The sequence below is a fragment of the Balearica regulorum genome, chromosome 16, assembly GCF_011004875.1.
Source record: "Balearica regulorum gibbericeps isolate bBalReg1 chromosome 16, bBalReg1.pri, whole genome shotgun sequence".
Classification (NCBI taxonomy): Eukaryota; Metazoa; Chordata; class Aves; order Gruiformes; family Gruidae; genus Balearica; species Balearica regulorum.
In genome coordinates this window covers 6,933,299-6,961,103 of record NC_046199.1, presented here as the reverse complement: position 1 = coordinate 6,961,103, position 27,805 = coordinate 6,933,299, and the positions used below count along the sequence as shown (strand labels likewise).

The window sequence follows — 27,805 nt, the reverse complement described above, 5'->3', positions numbered from 1 at the left end:
AGCTCATAGTTGATTAAAAGTAGTTTTGACAAATACCAGACTTACCTTCTGCTGGTAAGTTTTACTTTGTTTAGGAAGCTGCTTTAGCTTATACCAGTAACAAAACTTATGCTAATATAAATTGTTTGTCAGGCTGAAGAGTTTCTCTGATATAAATGTAACCAAGTCCTCAGTGTTGTTTCCAAGCTCTGATTAGCTGTCTCAGGCAGATTTAACCACAGTGGCTAAAGCAAAGGTTTCTAGCTGTCCTCTTGGCCTCTGTGGTAGAAATAGCTATCCCTAGAGCTGGGATGGCTGAATGGAATCTCAGTCCGCTCCATAGCAGCAGTAGTTCAGTCTGCCATATTAATGTAAACTGGTATCAGCAACAACTTACATTAACAGACTAGACAGTAAGTTGTCACTACGAAGGAAAAGATCTACATCCCACTTGGCTATTGTGCTCTGGTGATATTAATGGACAACTCTGATACCTGCTTCAGGCACCATAACCTCATTTGTCTATAATTTTTAATTTGGGCTGGCTTCAACATAATTTGTTTTCTTTTATCTTTCATTGATGATAGTCAGATCTCCAAAACCAGGGTGTAACTCAATATTCATTCTAGTTCTTTTTTCTTCTCCCTCCCACCTTCCTTCCCCAAACTGACTTAACTAGCCAAATTAATTATTTTCTTGAATGGCATCACTATAAGAACGTAGAATATCAGCAAGTCAGATATAGTTTGTCATCTACTTAATCATTTAATCCTGCCTGCAGTGAATTAAATCTGTCCATGCAAGATTGAATGGTTAAATGATAGTAGCGACTCTGTTCTATTTACTCTTTATTGTAGTTAATAATTGGTGGAATTGTATTGCCAATAAATTATAAATATTCAGTTTTCTGATACATAATCTAGTTTCAAAATCCTTGAAATTATTTAATAGGTTTTTAAATTGCATGTTACCTTCTCATTTTGCAAGCTGTTCTGTGTTGCTAAACCTGTTACTTCAGCTAATCTGTTCACTGATGCTGGTGAGTGTTTAAATATTAGCAGGCATCTGTCTACACAGTTTATAGAGGCCTTAGATTAGGAGCTACAAGAAACAGAATTCCCGTTTGTCTGTCACATACAATTTATACATACAGTGACATAATCTTCAATACTTGTTGCAAGATTGTCATTAGTATGAAAATGTTACCCTTGTAATTGGTAACATGCAGCACGCATGTGTACCTGGATTGTTTCTCTCCATGTACTGGTCAGTGTATACTCTGGCAAACAGCAGACCTTTAATTTCATCAGAAATGTGAATATAGTTGTATTTGACAGTGTTATGTTGAACTTCTGTACATGAAGTTAGACATGGGAATAATACAATCTGTAACTATTCTAATTCACCTTTTTCAATCCTGCAGCTTGGCTGAAGAGGAAATAAAGGCAGAGCAGGAGGTGGTGGAGGGGATGGATATCTCCACTCGATCCAAAGGTGAGTAAGAGCGAATATTTCATCTGTGTTCTGCAACATAAGAGTATTTGTAAACCAGGGTAGTGAAACTGTGTAATCTTCAAGAGCAACTTCATAGTAGACTCAAGACTCATTTGTATTCTTCACAATGACTATTGTATCATTATATATCAAACCTCCTACCCCCCCCATCATTATTTCTGATTTATGAATAGCTGACTTAGGTTAAATGGTGAAAAAACATCAGCCTCATGTATCATCTCATTTATCATGGCTTCCTTTAAAGTAGTTTTAGATTTGCAATGTAGGAGAAAATAGTAGTAGTAGTAGTAATAGTAATAATGTAGTATTTCCTACAGTAATGAATCCTAATTTTCCTAAGAGTAAACATAGTACATTTCTGTTTCCACAAAAATTGGTCCCCTGAGCAGTATGTATTTCATGGACATTTATGTATCTATCGTATTACCTTGACATGAATTAAACTTGATAATGGAATTGCAGGTGACTGAGAATTTCTGTCCATCTTGTTTCTGGAGTTTTGCCTATGAATGAGTTACTACTGGCAAATAATGTTATCTGTCAGTATGAAGAAAGCCAAATATGTAGCCATCCATATCAATGTAAATATTCCCACTGTCACTTGCAGTGCGAGGACAGAAATGCCCTTCAATTGGGATATTGCACATAATTGTTTACTGCAGTTCATTGTAATTGAGTGCCAGCTGGCTGTTCATCTCCTTTTGTACTTGCAGCTGACTTTGCAGCTCAGTTTACTTGAAAGCCATTTCTGTAAAATGGCAGCAATGGTTACTACCATTCTTTTTAAATTCTGGCACTTCTACTCACTTCTTCATGTTTCTACTACAGGGGTTATAATTCTAGTTAACTCTGAAAGTGCAGATGTAATTGCTTTGAAAGTGTGGCATCATCTGCATTCCTTTGTTTTTTATGAGGTAGCTTGGCTAGATAACGTGGTTATGAAATTGCATTTAGGTCTTATTTGTGCTAATGGACAGTAGATTTCTTGGTTTAGTTCTCATGGTATGGTTAGATGAGGTAGTACATATGATCTGACAGCTCAGAGGAGATTCACTTGCTCCTTTTGCTGCTCCTCCCTGTCCTTTTCTCCCATCTCTGCTTCTGGTCTTGCATGTCAGTCCCCATCACTGGACTGCTTTTGATGTTTATCTATCTCTGTATTTCAGTTTTCTAAGCCAGCAGAAAGTAAACTATTTTTTTGTTGTTTAATGATTGCTGCTGAATGGGGTAAGCTCCAAGCTTTGTACTCCTACCACTTACTTGCTTTGTGATGCTTGTCAGATCTCAAAATTTCTAACCAACTTAAAAACTGAAACACTTTTCTGCTGTTGTAATGACCAGATTGTCTCTTATGTCAAGTTCTTGTACTCACCAAACTCTTTCACAAACAAAGGGGGTTATTACATGCATCTAGCTGCCCATGAAATCTCACCTTCATTTGTCTTTAGAAAGACTTTGGCCCACATGTTAGTACTAATACGGATTTCACATGCATGAAGTGAGCTAAACTATTACTTATGTCACTCTGACATAATCAATGTCTAAAAGTAATTTATGAGTCTGATAGTTATTTATGTAGATGTCTGCATTTTAGTGCTGCTGCTTTACTCAGCCCAGAAACAGGTGTATGGTGTGTACAAAAAGTTGTAATTCCCTTGCATTAGTTATAGTGCTGGTCTGACCTCAAGGTGTACTGTTTCAATGAATGAAGCCCACAGGAAACTTTTTACTTTTGTTTGTTTGTTTGTTTTGTTTTTGTTAGGATTAAGATGAAGTTTCCCAGAACAGTGAGCTGATTTAATACCTCATGGTTATTGAAAGGGTCAGTCTTTCATCTCCCAGCCTTCTCAGCCATGTGATCTTGCAGCTCCCCTTGCTTTGTGGGCTCTGATCAATTCAAACTGGTCAATTTGGAGGGAGCTAACCTGGCAGAAAAAGACTCATGTTTTCACACTGAGTTTACTGTTGATACAACTCCCTGAATCAACTCATAGGCAAGCTCTGGTAGTGATTGAAAGGAGGGTAGTTTGGAAGACAAAGACAGGATCACCACAGTTCTAGTTTAGACTGACCCGAGCTGTCACTGTCTGGAAGTCACTGGTCTGTACACAGTAGGACTCTTGGTGTTTTAAACACCGGTGAGAATGATCTGAACAGCCATAGTAAAGATAAAACTTGAGAGGTTGAACTAATCTAATAATAATAATAATAATGGAGAATTGATATTTATTTAACTAGATACTGATTTCCTTTAATTGGTTTGTTGAATTTGACATGTATGTTGACAAAACCCATGCCAGACCCATTCTAAGGGCAAGAATAACAACCACACACGTCAAGCCCTTAGAGGTATACATTTTTTTTCAGTGAAGAAGTGATGTGGGTTGTAAGGAAATCTGGAGACTTGCCTATAAGCTATCTTGCTTTGTTTTATTTCCAACCTAATCTATGAATCAATGGTAGAACTTTATACTAGTTGAATATGTGGGTTTGTGTAGAAAGTAAAAGGATCGTAAAGTCATCTGCTTAGTACAAGAGCTGGCCATATTATAGGCCTGCGAAAATTAACCTTTCTGGACTTCCGTTGTATGGATTGAGACAAATTTCTGTTAATTCAGTGCAGTGTTTCTGTAGCAGAAAAGTCACAAATCAGAATTTTAAAACTTGTTATACTCTGTGTAAGGTAGAAAAAGTGCAGCAGGGTTCTAAACTGGTGGGATAGTGGTAACACTGTTTCCTCTTGTAACATTAATTTTGTTCAGAATTTTACTTTGTGAGTTTTAGAAAGGATGTAGATGAGGAAATTGACTCTGTATAGACAAACCATTAAGGGAAACAGGCACCTCTTCATGGTTTGTTTGGGGTTTTCAATGGTCTGAGAAGCCTGTGCAGGAGATCAATCTGTGATCGCACTTGTCCTGGAAAAGCTGATATGCTGCAAGTTTGTAACCTAACTTAGAATGATAGAATCATAGAATGGTTTGGGTTGGAAGGGACCTTAAAGATCATCTAGTTCCAACCCCCCTGCTAAGGGCAGGGACACCCTCCACTAGACCACGTTGCCCAAAGCCTCATTCAACCTGGTCTTAAACACTTCCAGGGATGGGGCCTCCACAACCTCTCTGGGCAACCTGTGCCAGTGCCTCACCACTCTAACAGTAAAGAATTTCTTTTAACATCTGATCTAAATCTACCCTCCTTCAGCTGAAACTCATTCCCCCTTACACTCCCTGATAAACAGTCCCTCACCATCTTTCCTGTAGGCCCCTTTCAGGTACTGGAAGGCTGCAATTAGATCTCCCTGGAGCCACCTTTTCTCCAGGCTGAACAACCCCAACTCTCTCAGCCTGTCCTCATAGGAGAAGTGCTCCATCCCTCCAGTCAGCTTTGTGGCCCTCCCCTGGACTTGCTCCAACAGCTCGATGTCCCTCCTGTACTGGGGCCCCCCGAGCTGGACGCAGTACTCCAGGTGGGGTCTCACAAGAGCAGAGTAGAGGGGCAGGATCACCTCCCTCGACCTGCTGGTCACACCTCTTTTGATGCAGCCCAGGACACAGTTGGCCTTCTGGGCTGCAAGCGCACACTGCTGGCTCATGTTGAGCTTCTCATCAATCAATACCCCCAAGTCCTTCTCCTCAGGGCTGCTTTCAATCCATTCCTCGCCCAGCCTATAGTCGTGCTTGGGATTGCGCCGACCCACGTGCAGGACCTTGCACTTGGCCTTGTTGAACTTCATGCGGTTCACAGGGGCCCACCTCTGCAGCCTGTCAAGGTCCCTCTGGATGGCGTCCCTTCCCTCCAGTGTGTCGACCACACCACACAGCTTGGTATCGTTGGCAAACTTGCTGAGAGTGCACTCGATCCCACTGTCCGTTGTCGCCGACAAAGATGTTGAACAGTGCCAGTCCCAGTACTGACCCCTGAGGAACGCCACTTGTCACTGTTCTCCACTTGGACATTGAGCCGTTGACCACAGCTCTTTGAGTGCGACCATCCAGCCAATTCCTTATCCATCGAGTGGTCTCTCCAATTTAGACACAAGGATGTCATGCGGGACAGTGTCAAATGCCTTGCACAAGTCCAGGTAGATGACATCAGTTGCCCTTCCCTTATCCACCAACGCTGTAACCCCATCATAGAAGGCCACCAAGTTTGTCAGGCACGATTTGCCCCTAGTGAAACCGTGTTGGCTGTTCCACTACAGGTTGTTTGTACAGCTCATGTGAGGCCATATCTAAAGAAAGTTGTAGGAAAATAAATTACGTTGCTTTAAAACCAATTAGCCTGATGCAGACCTCTTCATGAACATTCTTGGTTTTGTATAAGAAGTTTAATTTTAATTGCTATAAATCAATTCAGTTCAGTTTAAGCTAAGCTGAAATATGTATTGTTTAATCTGTAACAAGGGTGTTAATATAGCCCTTGAATCGGTTTAAGTAAGGTGGTGATTTCAAAGCAGCCTAAGCTGGTCAAACTGCTTGATGCAGCAGTTTTATCTACTTCCTTCCATACCTAAGCTGGCAGGAAAGTAACTGAACCATAAAACGCGAATATTTTTCTGCTAGCTTAGTGTGTTGAAATGGCTTGATAGACTGCCAGAACTGGTGTTAGAGGGCAGGAATGTATACCAGTTGGGTGCAGAAAGTAAAGAGCTTTGTTAGCCAGCATTTAGATAGGGTTAGGCTGTAATGAAACTAGAGCTTAAAGCCATAGCTGACACTTCTTACTTAATGCTTTATAATGATGCTTATGCTGTTGCATAGTAAACTATATCAAGCAGGTGATCTAGCTAAAAATTGATCGGGTTTTGTAGCATTAGTTTTTGCCTAAATCATGAACTGATTAACCCTATTATGACATACCTGTGCCTGTCTATAAAAAGGTACGGGGACAGACATCTGGTGAGCTGGGCAGGGGAAGAGGAGGAGAGTTACTGTAGAAGTTATAATTTAGATCTGCTTATAAGCTGTGCATGTGCAGCATTACTAAAGACAAGGTTTTAAAATACACTGCTCTCTTGATCAGAACAAGAAGGTATAAGGCATCTGAGAACTGGAAATGGAAAAAGACAGCTTAAAGAGAATAAAAGGAGTCCAAAACCACAAAATGGAGTCAGCAGTGGATTGCTGTTTAACCAAGGAGAAAGGCCGTGGATTAGATTATTATAATATTTTGTCTTCTGTATATGATATATTAAGATGTCTGACAGACACATCTTGTTATATTTCTGTTCCAGCCCTATGGCCTACTTTTTAACCTTGTTTATTAAACGTTTCAAGGTGAGGCTTGCAAGGCTTTCAGGAGAGTTTACTGAGTATTTCCAGGTTGTGGTTCCAAAGCAGCATAACCAACTCGTTTGGTGCAGTTCTGTCTTCACTTGCACTTTTTCACTTTGGACAGCAGTGAATTCTCCACTGGGCTTTTTCATTCTATTAACCTGGAAGAATTTTTAAAATTTTTTATTTTTAATTATTGGGTTAGTTTTCTGCTAGTTCATCTTGCTTACCTGCCACCAGTAGTTAGCTGTGGTGGTGGATGGACTTCCATGAGGGTTTCATGTGGTTCAGCTAGTACTGTAATCATTGCCTGTCTGGTGACTGGTCAGAAGGAGCTCTTTAACTTTATTCTTCCCATCATCAGTCATATATTTCCTTTGCATCTATGCTGGCTCTTAGCCAGTCCTCTCTGAGTCAGTTAAGGACTTGAGTATGGAAGTAGTTTTCTATCTGCTTATCTCCTTGAGCCAGATTACTAAGGAGTTTGGACATATGTCATTGCTAGGAGCAGACAGTGACAGCTAGTCATTAGATGGTCTCAGCTTGTCATAAAATCATGTACTGAGATGCTACTGCTTAATGGTGAGAATTCTGACTTTTACAGCTTTTGCATTGCTGCAGGTTTGTGTTTAGTAAGACAGGTCTTAGGGGCTTCTCTCAATGGTAAGGCTTGGATACTTTGAATATAAATGCAAAATTACTAGTAAAATGGAATTTCCAGAATATGTTACATATTTTGTAACAGTTTCATAATAGTACATTGTGTATCAACTTTCTGTGCAGTGATACCAAGTATTCAATCACATAGAGGCAAGATTCTCACTAGAATGTGAAAAGTAATTTGAGAACCCACCAGTGAATAGTAGTACACCCTGTGGCTTTTCTCTCTAGTGCAGAGCCCTTGTTACTTACTAATCAACGGGGTCTCCAGGAGTGACTTGGGGCAGCAAGTCCCCCTACAGCCAGGCTCTAGTTTATAAACAGACTCTTACATTGCAGGGTTGTTGGGATGTGTTTCTTTTTCTTTATCTTTCAAAGTCTGACAATGAAGAAACCAGTAACAGTATCTTTTTGTACTTGTGTAAAATTGTAATGTAGGAGTTCATCAGGATTTACACAACCATGGCTAACCTCTGTTATTTATTACATTAAGCAACTGGATTGGGTTAATTGCATCAGTTGAAGTTTCTGGAATGTAAACGGGGCTTTAGTGGTTGATTGCAACTGCATCATGTTTCAAAATTCTGGCATAAGATTAAAATGTCTCAGAATTGAGTATAAGCCCTAACAGATTTGTCCATGATTTTAAGTGTTTTGAAGATAATTAAGCGTGCTATAGTATTACAGGTAATGTATTTGAAAAATCATAAATCTGTTAGCAACCAAACCATACAGGATAATAAATGTAACTGAGAGACTTCACCGTTCTGGAATCCATATAAATTATTAATTGAAGTCTGTTCTATCCAATCATACTCTAATGATGCTGACAATGGAGTTAGCATTGCTCCTTTTTCTTTCGGAATTCTTCATTGATTTTCCTACACACCATTTAAAGTACATGCATTCAGAGCTTTTGAGGAGGAGGAAAGAAGAGAGAAGTGACAGAAGTCTAGGTGGAAGCCAGTTTTCTGTTTTTGTTGTTCTTCTAAAAGCATAGTTACACGTTTCTGTGGGGTAGTGACAGCTTAAGCAGTCTTCAGTCACCTTTGTATTCTTGTACGTTTTCTCATGCTGCCTTCTTTTTTTAAGCTAGCCTAGCTGTTTCTTACAGCCATCAAATGAATTCTTCGTGAAACTGCTTTCATGAGATTTTTGCTCTTTTGTTCTGTTACATTTCGTCTAATTTTATTCCTTGATCTGATTCACCAAATGTTGGCAGAACTATTTGTGTCGTAATGAAAGGGATAGCACGGGATTGGGAATGAATGTTAACAGAAGTAGCCTTGGGCTGGCTCTGTTTAGGTAACACTTCTGATGAGTGTCTAACTTACATAGAACTATTGACTGGGTTTTTAATTGGAAACATTATTTGGAATTTTGCATATTTGTCTCGCTTGCATTGAGATATCAAGAACCTACTTACATCACAGAAAATTTTTCTTGCTGTAACTAAGTCTCAGCTTACTGATATCTAATACATTTCCTGGAAGACTAAAATAATGCTTTCACTGAAAAAATACATTGCTGTTTCTGGCTCCTGGAAAACTAAAATGATTGTTTATTTTACGGTCTTTATCACAACTCATGTTGAAAAGCTTATTTTTTGTTGTTGTTTGGTTGGTTTTTACTGTTTAAACAAATGTGTTTCTGAGTTTCCCTCTTCTCATTTTCTGAAAATTTCTGGAACACAAAAAAAATTTTGTTCTACAAGCAGTAAATATTACTTTAAAACAGCTCATTTTTCGTAGGACATGTATTTAAAATACAATAAAATTAGGCATAGAAGTAATGCTCTTCATGAAAATTTAGTTAACTTGATGTAGTTAAGATAATTTTTGTTGTTGTCTGTGCTTTATTTTGAAATATAAAACTTTTCTTCCCTTCCACACCAGCACAGGGTGGTAGTTGTTTGCTGACAGTAAAAAAAAAAAAACCTTGCAATTTCCACACTTTTTGGGAAGGCTTTTGGTGTGTTGGCCTAACCTTTTTGTGAGGTTGAATTTGAAAATAATGGTGTATAGTAAGACTGATTTACTCGGGCTTTTCGTAATTGACTTGCTATCTATTGTGCTGAGGATCCAATAGTGAGGCAATATATGCTGATGTGGTCAGACCTGCCATGCTTGTGTGCTCCTTCATGTTAGCCACATTCTTTTCCTGGCACTGTCGCCTTTGTGACTTGGTATGCCAATTCAGCTGAAATTAATTTTTGAGGTTTTTGTTGGTTTTAGCCGTATCAGTTACCTAAACCATCTTGCTTCCTGGGTGAATGAATACCGGTGCTAGAGAAAGGAAAAGGGAAGACAGTGTATCTGTGGAAGGATACTGTGAAGCCTCAACTTAGATCTGTGTAACTTGCTGTGGATTTCAGCTCTTGTTAAGGCCTTATTGGTAGAGAAACGAATGCAATTGTAATAGATACTTAGAAACGCGTATGTGAATGCTATTTCATTTTGGGTTTAGTCTGGAATTACTTTGATTGCTTTTAGCTTGAGCAAGTTTTTAAATTAAAAAAAAAAAAGGTATATGGAATGGAGGGCATAAGGAAGTGTAAGATGTCACTGTTGATGTGTCTTTGGTACTGAGCAGTTTATGCTGTGTTCTTATAGTAAGGCATGTTGATGTTACTTGTTTTCAGGAGGAATTACTTTTGGGTATCATGGGAAAAACAAGGAAAACAACATTTTACTTTTACATATTTTCTGAGTTGGCACCTGCTTCCATTGAGAAAAATGAGACTTCTCAATTAGTTGTCAGGTATCGTTGCTATTGAATGCTTACAGTACAGAACTTGGCCATGTATAGAACACAGAAAATATGGTTGTGGTCTGTGCTGTGTGTGCTGCAGCAAGATAAGATCCCTGACGTACAATAATTTCCTTTGTTTGGTTTTATAGTTTTTTCTAAGCTAAATTGTATTAAGTCACTATGATAGTTTATCTGCTTAAAAACTGTTACCATCACATAAAATTGGACTTCTAAAATAGTCATAAAGTGGGAAATCAAGTTGTTTTACAGTTTAAGTATGCTTTAGTCTGTCCCCTGGGAGCAGTAGTTACTAATCCTTTAGTCACATGATTGTATACTGAAAGAAAAATTTTAAACTTCAGGTGAAGCTCAGGTTAGCTTGTTGTTCCCCAATGGATGGTTTGCACTCATAGGTGCATATGTCAACCCTGGCAACATTACAGAGCAATTAATAATAACCTAGTGATGTAAAACCAGGTAGCATTTAATGAGAATTTTAAAAGTTATTTCAGGTGCCTATTTTTTCACTTGTGCTGGGAACACGATTTCAAAATTTTCATAAGAAAGCAGAATCACACATTCAAAATAAAGAAACAAGTGGAGTAAGGTTGCTTGGCAAATTAATTCATTGGTACAACTGGTTTATCAATGAAATGTTCATTTATTATTTTACTATAATGCCCTTTAGTACACAGAACGTTTCACTTCTTATTAACCTTCTGAGTGCTGAGTAACTGCAAGTAATCTCAGCCTTTTCAGTTAGAAAAGGTGGGTGCACAACTTGATGCCTATCTGAAAACTTTGGTTCAGGTTGACTTGCTCAGTATATGGCAGTAGTTTTGTAGAAGAAGCAGGGAGATTGCAGGGATACGTGATAAATGGCGATGAGCTGGCATGGTGAGATACTCTCCAAAGTGAGACCATTCTTGCTTATTAAACACCCTTTCAAAAATACTTGACATAGAAGAGATCACACAAATTCTTGCTGTTCCTTTTTGGAGCAGAAACTTGCATCCACCTCCTAAGTCACCAAGTTATTGCATAGTTACAATTTGGTCTCTTTTGTTCTTTCCTCTTAGATTTGTTTCAACTTTGTTCAAGTAATAATTAGTAAGTTAAACTACATTGGGGAAGTGATACAGATTAAAAATTAATTTTCCTTCTGACAGGTTATTTTCACATGGATAAATTTCTTGATCTGGTTCACAGCACAGCTACACAAACTGCTAACACAGCTGGAAGAGCCAAGGAGGAAGAAGAGGCAGTGTGTGCTAAACAGGGCACTGCTGCTGAGAGAAATTCACACAAAATGTAACTTAAGCATTTTTTATCTTAATTAGAATTGAAAACTATAACTCAATTTAAGTAGGTGCTACCATTCTTATTTTACTTGAACTGAATTAAAAGATTTTTCATATTATTAGGTCCCTCACAGATTGGCAAGTTCGCAACACATAGTGATATTTAAAGGCATTAAGCCTATTCCACTAGCACAACTAAATCTCAAAGAAAATGACTGTGCCTTGATTGCTGTTTCCCTGTCTGTTCCTCAGTTTTTCCAGTTACATCTTACATTGCCTCAAGAAAATCTCTGCATTTCAATAACTTGCCAGTTTAACAAAAAAAAAAAAAAAAAAAAAAGATGATGTATTTCAGGTCAGTTTTTGTATGTTGTCTATGAGTCACCACTAGTTTATTTGAAAATCGCTGGTATGCTCAGGCTTGAACCACGGAAGAAAATTACGCTAGTTAAGTAGTTTTTTATTTCACTTAACCAAGCATATATGTCTGTGTGATCATTTGGTTAAATCAGAATTGAATCTGTACCTTTTCTGTTGAAGTGTAGTTTGGATTTGCCTGTGACTGAATTGTAATTGAGTTCTGGTTTAGCTAATAACAGTTTTAACCCCTTTTCCTGACCCTGAATCAGCTTAGGAAAAAAACAGCATTTAAAGGTGAGAAGCATCACATTATAGGGGCAGGCCAATGATGAGGAACTTTACGTCTGATTTTCTTTTTTCATACTTAGAGCCAAGGCATAATGCACAGTGTCATAGGCAGCTTCTTTGTAAACACCACAATATGAGGCTGAAGAAAGGAAACAGAGAAGCTCCACTGGTGGCAGTTTTGTGCCTGGGAGTGAAAAATGGAAGCCAAAGACCAGAAAACTATATTTTTGTGTTACCCTTCTGGTTTAAGCTGTGCTTGCATATGTACAATTTGGAAATAAAAGCCTAAGTCTCTTCAGTGAGTTATGGTGAGGGCTTTATTTACTGGAGATAAAGAGGCTCAGAGATCCTTGCAAGTACTTTGAGGATGTTGTTTGCTGTAGAGAGACAATTCTGCAAATCTCTCTGCATTGGGAAAACAAAGATTAAGGCATAGTCACTACTTCACAGTAAGAGTAGTTTACTTATGACTGCCTTTAGGAATGTATGGAAAGTCTCTGTTGAGAACTGCAAATTATAATAAAGAAACAAAGGCTTATACAAGCTGTTTTGAGCCATGTAGTGATGGAAAGATGAGAAAAGTTATGGTTGAGCTGGTTTTGCTGATCACTCTGAATGCAAACAGTTCTCATGCTGAATAAGCTCTGTTCTACTTTAATGAAAAAAGTAGAATTCAGAGCTTGTTTTGGTTTTACGTTTGATCACTTTGGTTAAGTTGTGGGTTTTGCTTTAGCTGATGCTGCAGTGTTTCTTCCAAGATAGCTGTATTGGCTCATCTCTATTGGATATATGAAGCATATGCCAGCCAAAAGAGTTCTTCTGCCACCTTCTGTGCATAATTAGCTAAACTGAAAAAAACCCCCGTGTCTTCTGTCAGCATAGATGTACATGTATTAGGATTTTTAATGTCATAGTTGCAGGGAGAAAGCAGATATTTATATTTTTCACACATTTAGGTGACATACCTAACCTGGCAATTCTTTGTATTGTCAAATCAATCTAGATTTTGGCCTAAACAGAGTGGGTGGCAGATTTGCTTGAATTGAAATAAGTAACAATAATGGTGTCAGACACATTATATTGGTTTAATTCAGCCTAGGCATGTCAGAATATAACTGATCCTAAATGCTGCCTACAAGTATAAAAGAGGAAGGGTGCAAAGGGGAAAAAAAAAATTACGTTTCTTTGTGTCAAAGAAAACTCAAAACACGAGAAGTTTGTGTGTGCTTGTTTAAACCATCTTAATTACATTTTGCCAAAATTTTATAACTTATGTCAACAGAAAAATTTCTCTGAGACCCAATACTACCTTTCTGTTAGGCATCCCTACTCAAATAGCTGTGCCTATATAACTCTAGTGGCAGTCACTTTTCCTAGCATTGTTGAAATTATGTGTGGTGTTAGCCTGGTGCTGCTATTCTAGATGAATAAAACTCAGGATGGGAAAATATTCATACATTTCCTTTCTTTCTCTCAGATATATCTTCTTCTATTTATTTTTCCATATGTTTTTCATATTTATTTATAGTTTTCTTGATTCTTAATTGCTATTTTGACATGTTACCGAGCTTTTGTTCAATCAGAAGATACCATATAACACCATGTTTTCCATAGAATTGTATAGAAAGAAATCAAAACCATGGGTTTTTTCTGTGCAGTTCTATATTTTGGGGGAAAAAATTTAAAAGCTTTAGAAACTAAAAAAAAAAGGTAATGTTCACTGCTGAGTAGTAACATTTACATCTCTCGTGTCTGGACCCATTTGAAAAAAGTGTGATGCTAATTATCATAGGTAAGATTGGTATTTTCACAAATTAATGTAAACTACTACAACTTTTCTGGCACAGGATAAGTTCTTCCACTACACTTTTTTCAATCTTTCTTTATATATTCTTCCATACATGTAAATAGCATATGTTCTTGAAAAGCAATTTAGTCTAGAAATATCTTTTCAGATTAATTCTTGAGCTTGCATCATGAGCTTTAGTGGTATTGTGGGGTTTTTGGAGCATATTTTTAAAAAATGTTTTGCTATGTTAATAATTGCATGTCTTCTTGACATCATTTCACTCTTTTCACTAAATAATACATTATTTTCAATAAACTTAAGCATATATACAAGAATTCTAAGGTTAACATCAAGATTGCGTCTTATACCAATGTAAAAATAGGAGTGATACATAATTTGCCCTTTTTCACAACAGAAAAAAATTTCCTCATAGTCAGTTCATGCTTAACTATTGTTCCAAATACTTTTTTTCCATTTAGAGAAAAGCATGTAGGTAGTTAATCTTATCTCCATTTGTGCAAATTGTTATTGTAGCCAATTTTTTTTCTTCTTATTGACTGTTTGCCCTCCATATTTGCACAAAATACAGAAATAATTTAGAAATCTAATCCAGTTCTTTATTGTGCCATAGACCCTTCAAGATTTGTGCCATGTGACAAATTACCTTACTTTTCAAGGCGATTCAGTGTAACTTTTCAATTTGACAGGACTTTATTCTGAATACAGTTTTAAGCTAAACGGTGGTTTACTAGCTCACTTGTATGACTGTCTAATGAGAAAGTGTTGGTGGCCATATTGTGTGCGAGACTCTTTAAATGTGTTAAAATCACTCCGAGAGGAATGTTGTAGCTCAACAAAATTGTCTCATTCAATAGTTAAAAGCCAGGTTTGGAGGCATTTGTGGGAGAAAGATGTTTGTCAGCTGCCTATGCGAAATGGTCTAGTGCTGTGGTTTTCACTTTTTTTTTCCTATTTGGGGAACTTTCAGTATTTTTTGGTGGACCTTTTTATAGTTAGTTTAAATCTATTGACAAAAGACATGCTGATAAGTTGATCCAGTTACTTACTGGTGGTTGTTCTGGTACCTCTGTTGTTCTTTAGAGACTTCAGCTGAAGTGTTTCAGTGAGGTTTTTGTGACTTGGCAACCTAAGACAGCTCAGCCCATCAGCCAGTGAGGCCTGGAAGGCAAAAATACAGACCAGGAGGGAAAGGGTATAGAATCATGGCAACCGGCAGTTTGATTGCTCTGGCTTCTGTCAAACAGTTGCCAAACACTGATGTTTGGGGAAAAAAACCAACCCAAACAAACAACACAACAACTTTAAGGTGGCATTAATACCAAAAGCAGCATTTCTCCTTCTTTCTATGTGTTCCCATCTGGTATAACTGCTTCACCGAATGCATTACAAACATTTGTGTAGCTGTGCAGTGAATGGAGTCCTAGAAAAAAAAATCAGAAAAAAGTTATTTTTTAGACAAGTTTTATTCCTCAATTGTTTAGCGTGCAGCCGCAAAACTTTCGCTGTAGTACATGTGAGTAGGAGATTGAAAATATGGGAATGACTTTGGGAGTGTTCAGTTGTTTCTCTATGATATTGATGACTTCTGATCCCTATGGTTTTATCTTGTTTTGTTGCATGCATTAAAAGCTTAAGGAAAATTAAGCATGTTAAACCAACTCTGTAGAACTTTCACTTGTATTGTGTTCTATGATTGTCTATTACAGTTGGTTGCATACTTGATCTTTTGAAAAATGTCAGTAAGTTCTTTATAATTGAGCTGAGCATCCCACATTCATTAGGAATAATTTAAATTTTGTTCTGAGAAAATGAAGTTGCAAATGCTCTTATTTTTATCTAGGATATTCCTGATAAGCTTGTCAGTGATTTTTTTTTTTTTTTTTAAGTGTATTAACTCTTTTAAGGCTGTAAATAATTCCTACTGAATATTCTAATGAACACAAAATAGTGACCAAGTTAAAAAATAAGAATTAAAAATCTTTGAAGAAATCAGATAGTTTAGCATAATTGAAGGAGTGAAGCAGACATGAAGATCATCATAATAGATATTAATTTGATAGAACTATGTCTCAGTTTCCTTCAACTTTTTAAAAAAATTTTGCACATTTCATAAAATGCAGTTCAGAGCCACCAGGGCTAGTTACGTTGATGAGTTTACACAAAGATGACAATCCATGAGCAACTGATACACAAGCACATGCTCCCTTCTTCAGGTATAGACAGCAGCTGTGACTTATTAAACTGCTCTTGCAATTTGCTGGTTTGAATGTGAGAACTCTGACTGTGAGAGACACTGAAAATTTGTGCCACTTTCTGCTGCTCTGTCTTGCTATGAGAAGTTATTACTTGACTGGGAGTTTTGTCTTAATTTTATCTTTTTGCAATCCAATTTAGCAGGTACTACAAATGACTAAGTATTTGAGGTAGCATATTTATTTTCAGATTATAGGACAATTTAATTTTTCTGTTGACGTATTTCAATAAGTTTATTTAAATATGAGAAATAAATTATGAGGACTGACTTTTCTCTTACCATGTTTTAACTTCGTTGCTTATGTTCCTGAATTATGTGAGCGAAGCTGTCAGGAACTCTTAATGTTGTTTCTCTGCTTTTAAAGTGTATAACAAATTAGCATAGCGCTTTGCTAAACTACAGAAACAGTTGTTCTTACACTTTAAAAGATACTAAAAATTGAGATTATATGAATGTCTAGAATGCTGTGGGAAAAGAAAAAAAAATCTAATGTTAATCTAAATTACTATATTGAGAATGCACTTAACAGTGGCATAGCTTAGCAAGTGTGTGCTTCCAGTTTTGTCAGTGACTGGGTGAAAGGCAATTTAGAATTTTTATTCTGTTCAGTGAAGGAGTGTGAATGACGAACCGTAACCTTGTTTGGATGTTTTTTCATTGTTATGCAGTCTTCAACCATATTGTTTGTATCTATTATAGATCCTGGCTCTGCCGAACGCACAGCACAAAAAAGGAAATTTCCCAGCCCTCCACATTCCTCTAATGGCCACTCACCACAAGATGCATCAACAAGTCCTATAAAAAAGAAAAAGAAACCTGGTCTATTGAACAGTAATAATAAAGAGCAGGTAAGAGAGGTCTTGGTCTTGTTATGCTAGAATATGAAACAATGAAGGTTGTAGAGACAGCTGATCAGGAGCTCTCTCCTCTTTACGAAGCTCCATTTTTGTACTCTAAGAAATGGATATTAATTTTTGAATCCAGCGGGTGTAGGAGTTGGCATTGTAAGTTGGATTTGGATGTTTGTTTATTTTTGTTTTACATCTGTATGAGAAAGATCACCTGTGTTCTTATTTTTGATTTCATAAAGCTAATAAGATGTATAACCAATAAATGCAATTTTGAACAAAAGGATTATGAAGGAATACAATAACAACAATAATAGCTGTTATTAATTACAACCATTAAAAAGAAATGTTCAGTGGCATGATATCCTAGATTAAGAAAGATCTCATAATGTCGGTCGAAGTCCCTAATCTGCTTTCAGTCCTATTGTGAATTATTAACAAAAGTCCAGCTCCTTCCTTGCAGATTCCCTCCCTTTCCTTTAGATTGCTGGGCAGTGTACATTCCTACCAAAGTAGTTAAAGGGTCACGCTGACACTACTTTTCAGTCTTTATGCTTGAAACCTTATTTTCAGTGTCTCTGAATACTGAATTTATAGCATTTCTTTGTAATTCTTAGAAGAACTTGACTCCAGAAGACTTTGACATTTCTGATTCATTGTATGATGCAAGTGAAAGAACTATATGAAGCCATAAAGCACCTGCATCATCTTGGAGGAGATTATATGAAAGCAGTTTTTAGCTTTACTAAAATTATTTCTCATCTAATTTAATAATGACATGGCTGTGTGTTTTTCAAAGTGCTTATGTGCGTCAGTGTTTTTTGCCAGTATGATATAAACACAAGTTTAAGTTCTGAGTGTTTGGAGCACTTTTTTCCTGCTGTAACAGTATCCACATTAAATATTATACTGATAGAATTGCACTGGTTAAGAAAGAAAATGAAATTCATAATCACTGCAGTTGTCCAGGGACAAAGACTGTGAATAAATCAGGCCTTACAGTGTCAAGTGTATTTTATTAAAGGATAATTGGGAGGTCTAGTAATAGCATGTGTAGGCATGCTTCCACTAGTTTAATGTGTCCAGTTTGGCTTTTACTGAGCTTCATGTCAGGCTCTATAAATTCTATATCCTGGATGTTTACTGTGGAGATATAGCCCCACTGAAGGCTGACCTTCTAACTGTGCAATGCAGAGATAATTTTACCAACAGTGGAATTGAAGTTTAGCGTATTAATTTCCATTTTTTATTCATGCATTTAAAAATGTATGTGAAAACACAATTGCAGTTGTTGAACTTGATACATTCCCCTTGGTAAATCCTTTTCTGTTTTCCAGGTATCTCAGACCTGAAATATTACAGGATAGAATAAAGTTGTATATCTAATGAAGAACAATCAGACTTGCTTATTTTGCTTTATTTGTTGCAATTTAGCAAGAAAATATCTGTTTAGTTTTGCTTAGCTTTTAGAAGTTGCTTTTAATTTAATATTTTCTTGTGTGTCAAATTTGAAATGGGCATGTCTGAAGATTATGGTTTCTAAAGTAGTTGCAAAACTGCTCTGTATGGTAGCAGGAGTTGTTAAAGATTCTGTTAGTGTTGAACAGAGAGTTAAGCGTACAGTTACTTGTTTTGCTCTCAGGTTAAGTTTCAAGTATAATGTAGCTAATAGCTGTGGTTCTAATTGGCTGATAAATCCATTTTGAGGTACGACAACATCACTGGAAACCTTCTTGTAATATTCTATATTACAAAGTGTTTTGTAATATTTGAGTGTTTCAAACTAAAGTTATGGTTGCATGAAGCTTCGTATTACATGTTGTGGATGCAGTAACAAATCTTCAGAATGGTGCAAACAGGTATTTAAAGTGTTGAAATACAAGCAAAGAATTATGGAATTGTAGAATGTAGCTATGACAAGTTAAAAATCAGGAACTTCTGACACTTAATTGGTCAGTTATAATGCAATTGAAGTGGTCAGCTTGTTTTACTACTAGCTTCAATATTAATTTAAACTGACTATAAATAATGATCTATTTCTCCCCAAAAGAGTACTAAAATACTGTTGTTTTTTCTTCAGTTTTCTATGTTGTTCTACAAGTCTTAAGAACTTTAAAAAAGACTTTTAAACAAGCTATCACCTGTTTGAGCTTGAATTGGCTAGTTGTGAAACAATTGAGGAAACAAAGCTTTTCTTTCATAACTGTTAAAATTTAAACACTTAAAACATTTTACTCTCATTAGAACAAGTGAAAAGGTCTTTTGATGCAGTTGAATCATTCATTTTCCATCCTTTAGTTTTGTTCTTTGGGTCTTTTTTTCAGTCTCAGAACCATTTTTTATTTTATTTTATTTTTTTTTTAAACTTGGCTTAGACAAAATAAGTTGATAAATGTTCAAAAACATCCTTGAACAGAAAATTAATTCCTCTCATGCTCTGGCAAAAAGGGACTTCAGTTTGGATGTTACGAGCTGATTTCTGTGGAATAGTTTCACAGGTTTTGTATTTGTCTTAAAGCAGTATCTTTGATTCTTAGGAAGTTAGTCTGGATGAACTGCTTATACGCACTTCAAAGTCAGAATATGTATTAAATTATTCTGGTAATTTCCTTTATCTGCAGTTGAGAAAATGCCCCATAGCTGCATCTCCATCACTGTTGAGCTATTTTGCATATAGCTGCAAACAAAACATGTTTCTACACTGTAAATTGTAACTTTCCCTTCTTCACCCTGGGTTTTGTACCTGTTTGATTGTAGTAGTAATACATTTGAAATGTAGCTAAAAGCCTTATGCTCCCCCTCTTATTCCGCAGGATCTAGCAGAACCTTCCTTCTGAGTCTTGTCATGTGATTAAATATATACACAGAGAAAGTACAGAAAATAATGCTTTGCCCATTTCCGTGATGGGAACAAAGTATCTTTTTATTAGTAGCTGTATCATCTGTAAAATAGAAAAAAAACACCACCAAAACTGATAGAAATTTAAGTGAAGTTTTAGGTAGCGGAATGCTTTGGGAATGTTTGTGAGTAACATCCTTTCTTTGCCTAAAATATTATACAGTGTTAGATAATTGCAGATGATATCTCTTCTGGTGTATCTGTTGAGATATAACATCTTCATCTGGGTTATCACTTCTGCGCCATCTAATTTGACTTGAAGGTCTTCTATTCATGCAAATAATTAGCCCTTGTCCTTTGTAATTTTAGAAATTTAGAAATATCATGGTCCAAGCTGGCATGCTGGTGGTTTCTGGTGACATTAATTTATGCCCTGTGTGACTAATTTCATACAGGATGCTGCAAAGTTATGGAACATGCATGTGCTTGCACTGTTCTATGAGCCACGTGGGCATGTGACAGCTCAAGGGTCTAGGAACTTGCAGATGTGTAAATGGTGCAGGACGCATGCAAAACTACCTGCAAACCAAACAAAATGGTTCTGCAAATTACAAATATTTGAATAGTTACAAGTAATGTCATGAGCAAATGATTTTACATCAAACAAGAAAATCACAGTAAATAAACTGCCTAAAACTCGATTGTTTCCCTCCATGCCTTCCTCAGCAGCACACCCCTATAATTAATAACAAACAGAAAACTTAAGTTTCCTTGTGATTAATAAATAGAATGTAGTTTTTCAAGAAATGTCAGCAGCTCTTCAAAGCTGTTCTAACAAACTTTAGGTGTCTGGGGACCCATTTTATCCATCCTAGGCTCTTTGCTTCTTGTGTTTTGGCATCAGCTGTGTCATCTTGGAGCTGGTGGGCTCAAGTGGAAGACTAGTTCATGTAGTTTACAAAGTTAACGCTGTTTTCTAGTGCAGGCAAACCAGTGGAGATCGTGAGTCTTAAATTCTGATACGCATTTAAATGGTGGATTAAATCTCTCCTAGTGTTCCTGCTCCTGTAGCAGAGGTGGCTGTTCAGGATGTGAACTTGCTCCTTTGTCATCCTACTCTACAGTTTGCCTTATTAGTCAAAGTCAATACTGGCTTGCTTCATTGTACAAAGTTGTGAACTGCTACAACTTAGGACAGATTTGCATGGTGTTCAACTTCTTGTTTCAGGACTAACTTCTTCAGTTGTCCCAGGTTTAGCCATCACTAAATATCTCAGTATTTAGCTTGCACAGCCCCATGGAATTCTGAGTTTAAAGGACCTAATTGCTTCCGTAGCCATAGTTCTTTCTTGAACCCAGCAGTGTTTACTGACTTTTGTTGGATTGCATGTCTTGCACTCTGCCCTCACTTGCCACAAAATTTATATTCAGTCTTGAGCGTAAACTGGCATTTGAAAATCTGAATAAGAAATAAACTTCTTTATGAAAGATTTTGTGCAATGAATAAAATACTGTGCTTGCATAAGTGTTAATCAAATGCTGTAAACTGCTGTTTGCTTATATATTATGAATATTATTATTTGAAAAATGCAAATTTGTTTTGAAACCAAACCTGTTTTTCTTGCCTACATTTCAGTCAGAACTAAGACATGGTCCGTTTTACTATATGAAGCAGCCACTCACCACAGACCCTGTTGATGTTGTACCACAGGATGGACGGAATGATTTCTATTGCTGGGTTTGTCATCGGGAAGGCCAAGTCCTCTGCTGTGAACTCTGTCCTCGGGTTTATCATGCTAAGTGTCTGAAACTGACAGCGGAACCAGAGGGGGATTGGTTTTGCCCAGAATGTGAGGTTAGTTTAATATGAGGAGTGGATTTATTTCTTGTTTGTGAGACATAAGCAGCTTTTTTGCATTCTGAAATGGTTCTGTTTCATTCCAATATTGCCTCTTGGTAACAGTACCAGGAAAATTTGTACAGAAGGGGAGGCATCCATTGCTGCTTCGCCGCTTCTGTGTGTGTACCTGGATTGTGTTTGCTGCCTTACCACGAGTCTTCAACTTCCTTTGTGTTTCCATCTCTAGAGAAGGCACCATTTCAAAGAGTGATCTTTTCATCAGACACCTCTAGTTCTGAAAACATTCTGCAGTTTTGACTAGTTTAACTTGTGCTTCTTCTAGTGAGCTGATCAGCCCTGCAGCAGTGCAGAAAAAAATTGCACTGTAGGGTCTATATAAACAAGTCGGTATTTTATTATTACTTTTTTCTGCAGGGCTGAAGAAGAATTTAATCATTCCTTTCTAATGATTCCTGGGGAGAGAATACTTAGAGTATCTTTAATGAAAGCAAATTGTTCTATCACATGTTTTTCTTTGATCATTTATTGTATTGGAGCCCGGGTACCTTTCTCACTTGTTCACATTTATGTGAAACCATGTTGTATTTGGGAATTTTATGTATTTACACATTCACTTTGCGTGATCCTGAAGATGATGGATAATTTTCTGGGGTTTGGTTTGTTTTTTTCTTAAATAACATACCCAGAACAAAATTCAAGTAAAATAAGCATCTGAAGTACTTATACTGCATCATCAGAAATGTTTTGTTTCTTATAAGATAGTTATTATCTTCCATTTGAATGCTAGAATGTTTCAGTGGAGAAGAATTTATCTAGAAATGTTTGCTGACAAAATATTTTTTAATCTTAACTTTTAGAAAATCACAGTTGCAGAATGCATAGAAACACAGAGTAAAGCTATGACAATGCTCACCATTGAACAGCTATCATATTTACTGAAGTTTGCACTACAGAAAATGAAACAGCCAGGGGTAAGGAAATGTTTGGGTTTGTACTTTTTGTTTGTTTGTTTTTTGGGTTTTTTTATGCTTGGATCATATGTTTGTCATAATCCTGGATTTTGCTTCTTTTTGTGGATTATGAACTTATTTTATCACATTGTATGTAACAGTTTCTGTCCTGTCTGCCACCTGCTAGCACAGACAGATCAGTTTAGGTTGTATATACTGTTTTGGAGTGCATTTAAAATGTAGTTTCTTGATATAATTTCTGGACATAGTTTCGGTAGGTGTAGTGAAAATATATTGTGCCTTTCCACAAACCACTCACCAAAAGTGGGCAATGCTGTCTCTGAGATACAAGGAGAATGAGGAGACATGATCTCTTAACAATACAGTTATATGGGCAGGAACCTTAGGCACAGACACTGTTATATTACTGATTTTACATGTTGAAAACCTAGCTTCTATCTGTTAGTAGCAATTGTTCTTACCACAAAATTTTGTTATGTACTTCTAAAACGCTGAAGAAATTTTCCTCATTGTGGTGAAAACCTGTGCCATTAACTTTCATGCGATACAAGTCTGCCGTTCTATGAATTTTTATCATGGAGGTAAAATTGATTTTCCTCCAACTCGTGCCTATCTACATGTGTCTGTCTTAGGGTCACTTCTCAAAATCACCATGCCTCAAAGTTTTAGCTATTCCAGTCACTCATTCTTGCTTCAACAATTCTGGTCAGTTGTTCTTCACCATGCAAGTGTTGCCTAGCTTTCACATGTGTGAAGAAAACACTAAATCAAAATACAACATGATCAATTACAAAGAGTTGTCTTAACTCCCATTGCCTTCTTGTTCCTGTATGTACCTTAGAGGAGCAAGGAGAGTGTCTCTGTGTCTGCGTTGTTATAGTAAAATATGTTGGAAAAATCAGATGTGGAGAATCTCGGTCTCTCTGCAACTCTGATCTCTCTACGTTTAGTATTTTAGCAGAACAATAGTGGCAATTTCTGGGGAGATTACTCTTACATTCTTACAGGTTTTGGCTCCCGGAATGGTTTTATTCTGGAGTGGTAGATACTATCCTATTAGATGGAGCCATTAGAAGCTTTAAGTGCTGCTTTTCAGAAGCAAAATGTCAGTCTTTGTTTATATTGAATTCACAAAGTGTTTCAAAAATGTGGTTAGAAAGCTAATGTTTAATGAATGCTATTGAGATATTTTGCCCTTTGGGCATTTTACCAAACCTATTGGTTTGGTACCAGAGTGCTTTAATTGGTTGCGTTTGAAGAATTGCAGTCCGTCCACATTAGCAGATGAAAAGTAAGGTCCCACTGATAAAAGTTTGAATGTGTTTGCATTACCAAACCACCATTGTTTTGAAAGTTATGATTCTATTGAGAGTCTGAAAAAGAAGTTTTGTAAGTCTAGTGACTTGGAAATTTAGTAAAGTGTCTTTATTCTGCTAAAAACTTATCTGTTGAGCCTCATCTGATACTCCTCACAAACTGCCCCCACTGTAAATAATAACAGCACATTTTACAATCCCAACTTTTGCAATTCATTACTTCCAGCATATGAAAAATCAGTTAATGAGACTTTTTAATTCCTCTTATTCTGCTAGTACTTTATTACTTCACAAAATTTTAGAATTGCCTTTAAAGAATTTTCTCTGACATCAGTTGGAAGTAATATTAGAAAAAGAATGAGTATTGTGTCATTGATGAAACTGTTCAATATTAATAAGCAGTGTGTTTTGCTTTTTATCTAACAGACAGAGCCATTTCAGAAGCCAGTTTCACTGGATCAGCACCCAGATTATGCAGAATATATCTTTCATCCAATGGACCTTTGTACATTAGAAAAGGTTTGTGTGAAGCTAAGGGAAGAAGGCTCCTTGAGTTTGATTGCTATCATTAAGATTTCTGAAGTGTTTGATGGGGGGAATGGAAAGGTTGCTTGAAATGATTTTGATGCTTGCTTTTTTTGGTTGGTTTTTTTTTGTTATAAATGCCAGTTCAGTTACAGCTTAAAAACAATCATATGTCAACTGAACAAGTCCACTATTTTGTCTGAACCAGTAACAAATGCTCAGGGAAAACAGTATGAAAAAGACCAGCTTACACTGATGACTTCCTCCTGTGTAAATTCGTCTAATTCCAGGAATGATCCTGTGGGGAGACTTCATTAACCAGAGTTTGCATTTGATCATCATGTTTGTATGCTATTAATGAATCACTGGTCCATTAATTTGGGACCATTTGAGTGTATATCCACAGGTCATCCCAGGCTCATTTTACTGATCATTCAACAAATATTGCAATCTCCGCTGCGTCTTGAGGTGTAGAAGAAAAAAAAACAACCAAGCAAAAACAGTCAAGAGGTGGATAATGGGACTTTCATTCTCAGTTCAATAATAATTTAAAAGTTTCAAATTTATGAAGAAATTCTCTATTCTCTACTGCTTAATGAAGAGTGAAGCATTGCAGAATTTTGTTCTGCTATGACCTGGTGAAGAGACAGCAAGTTTTTATTCTCCATGTCTTTACAGTGGAGGTTGATGTCTTTATGGTATAAAGGTGTAACGAATCCATGTGACTGATTTTATCTAATTGAATTACTTTACCCAGTGGGTAAGCTGGAATATCAAACATACTGTCTTAGGTACTATGACCAATATTTTTTTCTGGGTCTCGTAAAAATTAAAAAAAAGAAAATGCTGTGGAGAGATAATATGTCAGTAGAAGAAACCAAGGACTCTGTTACCTGAAGAGGCATCAAATGGAACACTGTTTCAGGAAATGAACACTTTTTTTGCAAATGTTAAAGGTGCTGATCTAAATAATTAATTATTTAGAGTTAATGTAGGCAGTTCATACATTTTCAGGGCAGTCAAAAGGCACCCTAAATTTGACAGATTTTTAACTATTTAGAATCATAAGTCTTATAGTACATAAGTAGTCTGTTTTATTAATTGTGTAGGATTGATAGGAAACAACATTCAGGAAGAAGGTGTCCCTTTACTCATTTCTGTTTCCTGATTAATTCTTAATTTTTCTTTACAGAATGTTAAAAAGAAAATGTACGGTTGCACTGAAGCATTTTTGGCTGATGCCAAATGGATTTTGCACAACTGCATTATTTACAATGGGGGTATGTGTTCATATGTACTTACATCCTCAAATATGAAACTTTGAAATAGTTAAAGTCATAGAGCAATTTGTACACTTCTAGTTGGCAAACACTGAAAGCATCTTCCTGTTAATGACCATAGTGCCTAAACACAACAGATTTTTTTTTTTTAAACAACTGGCCTACATTAAACTGTAGGACCAAATACAGCCCATGCTGCCACTTGCTCATTCTACCTTTAAAAAAATTTCAAATAATTTAGAATTATAGAATGGTTTGAGTTGGAAGGGACCTTAAAGATCATCTGGTTCCAACCCCCAAGTTTTAGTGTTTTGCATTGTGCCACTCTTTATAGGAGACTTAATTGAGGAGATGATACAGCATGTCCCTCACTGAAAGAGCCTATCAGTGGTGGGCAGGCTGCAGTAGGCTTCAAAAAGGAATGTTTAAAGATTGTTACAAGTTATGTTGAGAAGAAAAGTGCCTACCTTCTGCTTTTGCAAGCATGTTGTTTATACATACGTGTTTTACATCGTCTCTTTAGATGTTCTCTTTTTAATGTTAACTTTTAAAACTAAAACCTATCATACTTCTATTATCATAATTCTACTGTAACAATTTTCTTGGTTAAACCGTTTTATTGTTGCCTCAGGAAATCACAAATTGACACAAACAGCGAAAGTCATCATCAAAATCTGTGAGCATGAGGTATGTGTGCCCCAATTAACTTAATTGTTCTGTATTTTTAAGTGATCAATTTCATGTATTCATGAGTGAAATATGTGTTTTCTAATATGTGTGTCATGTAACTATAATTTTAGTAGGCTTTCTTATGTTTATATATGAATATCCATAGCCTATAGAATGATTTTTGGCAAGGGCATTGCTAATGTGTCTTCCATTAGGATATTCACTATCTATAGTTAAGACTTACTGGGGGCGGGTGTGTGTGTGTGTGAAGAGAAGAAAGTGGACATATGCTGTGCAAAGACACCTGTCTTCTAAATGGATATTTGGTGTTGGAAAAAGAGACCCACATCTTCTGATTCATAGATGCATTTTTCATGGTTCTTTTGCTGTAACAATATGAATTCCATACTCATATTCGATATGACTGCATGCATTCTTAACTGATCGTTTGCACTGATTTTATTTCAGTGGCAGTAGATAATGTTAAGTATTACAAAACCTTACTATTCTAAAGGTAACATATTTGAACAATATTTCATTTCTATAAGTTATCTGATCCTTTATAGCAGTGCTTTCTCCATCCCTGGGTTGACACAGCAATATCCATGATTCACATAAATTCTGAGAATTTATCACTTCTTAATAGGACAAAATCGTGTATAACATGAGCCTGATATCTTAATTAGTGTGTATAATATGAGCATAAGGAGTAAAATATTTTATTTTTGGTTCTACATAAATTAAATGTCCAGCTGTGATTTTTTTTCTTTTTTTTTTTTTTTTGCCATTGGAAGAAATGATGATGAATAATTTTTTATCACCGGAATAATTACAACATCAAATAAAGGATGTATGACTGGAGTAAATGACAGTAGCATGCAGTCTGAAGAGGGGTGTAAAAATGTGACTGATTTATTAACTGGAATGCATACGTTACTGGGGTAGAAAAAGATGGGTGTCTGTCAAAACAGTGTTGATTTCACAGCAAGTAAATGTTGATTTATAACCACAAATTTGTGGAAAAATGATGCTAGCAAACTAGACAGGCTAAAATAATAATAATAATGATGACACTTTGGACTCTGTTTCAGCTCTTCAATAATGGTTTGATTTTTCTTTTCAGATGAATGAAATTGAAGTATGTCCGGAATGTTATTTAGCTGCTTGCCAAAAACGAGAAAATTGGTTTTGTGAGCCTTGTGTAAGTTAAGGATTATGGTAGTCTAGCTAATATGTTACACTAGCAGTTCTCATTTGACTGTTGCTTGTTTTATCCCTCCATTGTTTTAAACCTGTGGTTGT

At 36.4% G+C, this 27,805-nt stretch overlaps 1 protein-coding gene across 9 annotated transcripts in view; it reads left to right on the top strand.

Annotated features, from left to right (window-relative positions):
- Positions 1-27,805, top strand: part of ZMYND8 (zinc finger MYND-type containing 8) — a 61,599-nt gene that overhangs the window by 9,195 nt on the left and 24,599 nt on the right. For 7 of the 9 annotated variants that reach the window (XR_012838051.1, XR_012838050.1, XR_012838049.1 and 4 more), the window contains exons 2-9: positions 1,403-1,473; positions 16,894-17,042; positions 21,518-21,736; positions 22,600-22,713; positions 24,456-24,548; positions 25,747-25,834; positions 26,466-26,521; positions 27,627-27,704. Coding sequence is in view for 6 of the 9 variants with exons in the window: in XM_075768806.1 (XP_075624921.1) it covers positions 1,403-1,473; positions 16,894-17,042; positions 21,518-21,736; positions 22,600-22,713; positions 24,456-24,548; positions 25,747-25,834; positions 26,466-26,521; positions 27,627-27,704 (868 nt within the window). In the remaining 3 variants the exon portion in view is untranslated. The remainder of the gene's footprint in view (positions 1-1,402; positions 1,474-16,893; positions 17,043-21,517; positions 21,737-22,599; positions 22,714-24,455; positions 24,549-25,746; positions 25,835-26,465; positions 26,522-27,626; positions 27,705-27,805) is intronic. The other 2 variants (XM_075768805.1, XM_075768807.1) reach the window with 1 other exon arrangement.